The sequence below is a fragment of the Chiloscyllium plagiosum genome, chromosome 40 (genome assembly GCF_004010195.1).
Source record: "Chiloscyllium plagiosum isolate BGI_BamShark_2017 chromosome 40, ASM401019v2, whole genome shotgun sequence".
In the NCBI taxonomy this organism is placed as follows: Eukaryota; Metazoa; Chordata; class Chondrichthyes; order Orectolobiformes; family Hemiscylliidae; genus Chiloscyllium; species Chiloscyllium plagiosum.
The window spans coordinates 2,093,113-2,099,200 of record NC_057749.1 but is presented as its reverse complement, the minus strand read 5'-3'; the positions used below and the strand labels follow the sequence as shown (position 1 = coordinate 2,099,200).

Below are 6,088 nucleotides of genomic sequence, written 5' to 3'. Positions count from 1 at the left end.
GAGATAACTAACATTGCCTGTTGCTGTTTGAGATAGCTATCCTCCAGGCAGATCCACAGAGCTCTGAGTGAGCCAGTGTGACCCAGCGACAGTGGAGGAACATTGATAGATTTCCATGTCAGGATGCTGTGTGGCTCAGAAGGGAACCTGCAGTATGTGGTGTTCCCAAGTACCTGCTGTCCTCGTCCTTCTCGGTAAGGAGGTCCTGGGTTTGGAAGGTGCTGCTGAAGGACCCTTGGAGGGGATGCACTGCATCTTGTGGATAAGACCAGAAAGTATAGGAACAGCAAGAGGCAATTCAGCCCATCGAGTCTGCTCCGCCACTCAATCAGGTCACAGCTGATCAGATCATCCCTAACTCCACTTTCCTGCCTTTTCCCCATCACCCCTGGATTCCCTTCCTGAGTAAACATCTCTCTATCCCAGCCTTGAATATACTCACTGACCCAGCCCCGACAGCCCTCTGTGGTAAAGAATTCCACAGACTCACTCCCCTCTGAGAGAAGAAATTCCTCCTCATCTCTGTCTGCAACAGGTGACCCCTTATTCTGGGATTGTACCCTCTGGTCCTCGACTCTCTCCCACAAGGGGAAACAACCTCTCCACATCCCCCCTGTCAAGTCCCCCAGGGAATCTTGGATGTTTCAATAAGGTCACCTCTCCTCCTTCTAAACCCCAATGAGTCCAGGCCCAACCTCCTCAACTTCTAAACCCCAATGAGTCCAGGCCCAACCTCCTCAACCTTTCCTCATGGGACAGTCCCTCCATACCCGGGATCAGCCGAGTGGACCTTCTCTGGACTGCCTCCAATGTCAGTCTGTCTTTCCTCAGGTAAGGGGACCCAAACCTGTTCACAGTATCCCAGCTATGGTCTGATCGGTGCCTTGTATAGTTTTAGCAAAACCTCTTTCTGTACGTCATTCTCTTTGAGCGGGGCTGAAGGGAGAGGGACTGGAGGGAAGGAACTGTGGGAGACTGGGGTGAGAAGGAAAATGAGGCTCAGAAGACTGGGACCCAGGGAGTGAGGCTGGGATGCTGGCGGGATGGTTACAAAGCAGGGTGGCACGGTGGCTCAGTGGTTAGCACTGCTGCCTCACAGCACCAGGGTCCCAGGTTCGATTCCAGCCTCGGGCAACTGTCTGTGTGGAGTTTGCACATTCTCCTCGTGTCTGTGTGGGTTTCCTCTGGGTGCTCCAGTTTCCTCCCACAGTCTGAAGATGTGCAGGTCAGGTGAATTGGCCATGCTAAATTACCCATAGTGCATTAGTCAGAGGGGGATGGGTTGCTCTTCGGAGGGTCAGTGAGGACTTGTTGAGCCTGTTTCCACACTGTAGGGAATTGAATCTAATCAGACAGAGCTGGTTTAAGTCTTTCAAGAAGGGAATACTGGATGCTACTGTCATGAACACTGTACCAATTGGATAATTTAATAATGAACAATTCTGTGTGAGGCCGAGATAATGTTGCTATGAGGCTGCATCACCTAATACAGGAGTTAATGACAATGGAAAAGGAGGCCCTGAAAACCAAAGAGTAGGCCTCAAGAAAATCTTAAAAGGAGCGCTCAAAAAGAAAATTTAGCCCTACTTCACACTTTTAAGGTATTCACCTTTGAGGTGATCTTTTGTGAGCAGGATGGTGATAGAAATCAGCCGGAGAAATGCAGTGTGTCAAGTCAAAGAGATCAATCCAAACTCTGGAGCGCCCCCCACCCCCCACCCTAAGCTCAGCTCAGCCTCTCCTCTGCTGCCCTGGCATCAGTCAGCTGGCACATGCCCAGCTTCGAGATGCCCATCCTTCCCGCACCAAGTGGAAAGTGAACAACGCACGACAGATAGGGAATCTTTTCCCCTCCCTCCGTCACACATAAAGCAAAAGTGCTCACATGAAATGCAATAAAAACAAACACGTCTTCAATGCCCTTGTGATTTACAACAGGGCCCTGAAGGTTCCAGAACATTCCCGGGGACTCGCCCCCTTCACAGATATTAAACACAATGTGTATTGAGTTACTCACATGCACAAGTTGATCTTGAGCATCGAACTCTTTACTGCACCCGTCCCAGTGACAGTTTGTCTCATAGATGGCTGGCTCTTGTTTCCCATCATCCTTATCTCCATCCTCTCTTCCCAACAAAAGATCCTGTTAGAAATCATCGCTAAATGAGAACAGGGCGATAGTGGTTTCCATGGTAATTGCAAGGGCACGTCCTCTCCTGCTTATCTCCCATTGTTTCTGCTTCTCTCTCTCTCTCTCACACACACTATAGCTTTGCTGTTTTCTTTTTCTCCAGTTTCTTTCATTCTCCTTCTCTCTTTTTTCTATCCTCCTCTCTCATTCACCCCTTTCCTCCGGTCTCTGTTCCCTTTGTGTGGTGGTACAGTTAGTGGGCCCTCAAACCACCTCTCAAGCTGTTCCCACTAACCATTGGAATCTGACAGGATTTTAGGGGCTGAAGTGGAGTCAAGCTTTGAGTTGGGTGGAATTGGGAGCTTGTGGTTCTTTATGGGTCTGGGAACGACTGAGGATCGGAAGGATCTTGATGTGCACAAGTCCCTTAAGGCATCAAGACAGATGGACAAAGTGGTTCAGAAGGAATATGGGACACTTGCCTTCACTAGCCGACGCATAGAGTTAAAGAGCAGGGAGGTGATGCTGGAACTGTATAGAACGTTAGTTCGGCCACAGCTATGATACTGTGTGCAGCTCTGGACTCACCATTATAGGAGGGGTGTGATAGCACTGGAGAGGGGCAGAGGAGATTTACCAGGACGTTGCCTGGGCTGGAGGGCTCAGTGATGAAGAGAGACTGGACAGACTGGGGCTGTTTTCCTTAAGAGACAGGCAGGAAGTTGGAAGGACACAGCAAGCCAGGCAGTATCAGGAGGTGGAGAAGTTGACGTTTCGGATGTAACCCTCCTTCAGGACTGGGAGGGTGTGTGTGTGGGGGCGGAGCTGCAGATAAAGGGGGTGGCGGTGGGTGGGGTGGTGAAATGGGGATGGGTGAGCTGAGAAGATTGAGGAGGGGGACATGATTGAGATGTATAAAGAATGAGGGGTATAGATAGGATGGGCAGGAAGATACCTCTCCCCTTGATGGAGGGATCAATGACCAGAGGCAGAGATTTAGGTTCAGGGTCAAGAGGTTTAGACGGGCTATGAAGAAAATCCTCTTCACCCAGAGAGGGGGTGGGGAATCTGGAACTCTCTGTCTGTTAAGGGTGGGAGAAGGAATTCGATGTGTCACTTGGGATGCCAAGGCACACAGGGGTACGGATCAAGTACTAGAAAATGGGACTTGAATAGTTAGGGGGTTGTTTAGGGCCAGTGTGCAGACTCAATGGGCTGAAGGGCCTTTTTCTGTGCTGTAGATTATGACTATGAGTCAAATCTGAGGAGCTGAGAGGATTTTGACTGTTAAATGACTGTCACTGTAACTGTCAGAAGGCAGGATTATTGCTTATTTAACCTCAATGGGGTATCGCCAAGAGGATGTTGCTGATATGATAAGGATGACAGACCAGTAGCATGGAGAGATGGGAGAAGCTGAAATGGTTCTATTTTCAGGCTCTGTGAGAGAGTATGAAGAAATGACTGATTGTTGTCACACGTACCGAGATACAGTGAAAAGTGGTGTTTTGCGTGTTAGATAGGCAGATCATACCATACAAGGTACATCAGGGTAGCAGTACAGAGTGTGACAGCCTCAGAGAAGCTGCAGAAAGAGAGAGAGATCAGAATTAACATTTCTGAGGTCCGTTCAGATATTAATTCTAGGAATTGTTTCCACAGGCCGGAGACTCAAATGTCCCAGATTTAAGGATTTATACTCAAAAAGGACTACATCTGCAGGGAGAAAAGCAGAGGGGGTGCAATATGTGGGTTAGCTCTGTCAACGATGGAAGGCCTGGAATGTTTTCTCTCTCTCCACCGATGCTGCCAGACCTGCTGAGTGTCTCCTGGAGGCTCTGTTCCCATTTCTGCTAACTCATGTTCCTAACGTCCCAGAGACATTCACTCAGGAGATAGTGGGAGGATAAACACAAACAGACAATGTCAGCAGCTCTGGCAGCATCTGCAGAGAGGGAAAAAAACAAGAGTACATGGTTCGAGTCCAGCAACAGGGCAAGTGGTTTCATACTGTCGAGGGAAAAAAATAGAGGAGAGAGAAGTGGAACAGACGATTTGATAGATTTAGCGGTGAACAGAGGCTGGATAAGCTCGGGTTGTTTAATTTGGAGCAGGGAAGGCTGAGGGGGGGACCTGCTAGAGGTGTGTAAGGTGATGAGGGGCATGAACAGGGGGGAATAGGTGAAGGGTCCATCACAAGGGGATACAATTTTAAGGTGAAAAGCAGGAGTTCTAGAGGAGATTTAAGGTAAGACATTTTCTTCCAGAGGGTGGTGGGGGTCTGCGAGGGGAGCTGAGGTGAGAAACCTTGCAACCTTTAAAATGTACTTGGGTGAACGCTTGAAGTGTCTTAACATGCAAGGCTATGGGTCTTGTGTGGGAAAGTGGGACTAGTGTAGGTAAGTCAGCACAGACTCGATGGGCCTTTTCTGGGCTGTCTGACTTTACGATGATGGTGAACCAGAGCAAAAGGCCTACTGTAAAGTAATAAGGAGGTGATGACATTGATGAGTAGGTCTTGAAGTGAGTGCGAAGAACAGAAAATCAGTCAGCTCTCCTCAGAGCAAATGCAAGACATGGTTGGGGTTTAATCAAAATGGAGGACAGAGTACTGTCCGAGCTTCCTGAGTTTCTCCAGCACTTCCTGTTTGTCACTTTGCTTCACCGGGAGAAACCATGTGCACAGGCAGCATGAGAGGAGTTGCTTTCGGAGGGATCCACTTGAAGGGTTCCTGCCCAGGAAGACAGCTGGCTCAGAGGATAAGTGTTGGTGAGGAAGCCAGGCACAACTTTGATCAGGCTGCATTTTGAATCAGCCTGGAGCTGGGACAAGTGATGGATTTAAAGTGGTGCGCAAACAAAGCCAGTGTGAAATGACGGGAAACTTTTTTTTTCCCCTCTCGGCGAGGGTCTGGAATGCACAGCCTGGAAATGGCTGGCTCAGTGGACGCATTCACAAGGGCATGGATGGTTATTTGAATAAAAATAGCACACAGGGACATGGGGAAAAGGCAAAAGATTAGATAATGGAACTGGTGCAGGCACAACGGACTTCACTGTAACCACGATTCACTTTTTTTGTGGATAGTAACGATAGAAGGGATACAGGGAGATTGCAGGAGATTGGCACAAGATAGGACAGTCACTGCAGGTCGATAGGCTGAATGGCCTCCTCCTGCACCATAATAATCGTGTGATTCTTTGAAAGTAACATCTTAACCATTAGATCTTTCTCAAGATTGAAGAAATCTCAGATTAAACAGGATCTGGACCAGATGGGCCAATGGGCTGAGAAGTGGCAGATGGAGTTTAATTCAGATAAATGCGAGGTGCTGCATTTTGGGAAAGCAAACCTTAGCAGGATTTATACACTTAATGGTAAGGTCCTAGGGAGTGTTGCTGAACAAAGAGACCTTGGAGTGCAGGTTCATAGCCCCTTGAAAGTGGAGTCGCAGGTAGATGGGATAGTGAAGGAGGTGTTTGGTATGCTTTCCTTTATTGGTCAGAGTATTGAGTACAGGAGTTGGGAGGTCATGTTGCGGCTGTACAGGACATTGGTTATATTGGAATATTTGTGTGTAATTCTGGTCTCCCTCCTATAGGAAGGATGTTGTGAAACTTGAAAGGGTTCAGAAAAGATTTACAAGGATGTTGCTAGGGTTGGAGGGTTTGAGTTACAGGGAGAGGATGAACAGGCTGGGGATGTTTTCCCTGGAGCGTCGGAGGCTGAGGGGTGACCTTATACAGGTTTATAAAATCATGAGGGCCATGGATAGGATAAATAGGCAAAGTCTTTTCCCTGGGGTCGGGGAGTCCAGAACTAGGTTTAGGGTGAGAGGGGAAAGATATAAAGGGGACCTAAGGGGCAACGTTTTCACTCAGAGAGTGGTACGTGTATGGAATGAGCTGCCAGAGGAAGTGGTGGAGGCTGGTACAATTGCAACATTTAAGAGGCAT

The 6,088-nt window shown here is 48.4% G+C and overlaps 2 protein-coding genes across 2 annotated transcripts in view; one reads left to right on the top strand and one right to left on the bottom strand.

The window, feature by feature from the left end:
* The window catches only part of LOC122542457 (hydroxylysine kinase-like), a 77,555-nt gene that overhangs the window by 20,948 nt on the left and 50,519 nt on the right, over window positions 1–6,088 (top strand). The window lies entirely within an intron of this gene.
* The window catches only part of LOC122542458 (zinc finger protein GLI1-like), a 22,014-nt gene that overhangs the window by 11,386 nt on the left and 4,540 nt on the right, over window positions 1–6,088 (bottom strand). Inside the window, exon 4 of the mRNA XM_043680171.1 lies at window positions 2,018–2,143. Coding sequence (XP_043536106.1) covers window positions 2,018–2,143 — 126 coding nt within the window. The remainder of the gene's footprint in view (window positions 1–2,017; window positions 2,144–6,088) is intronic.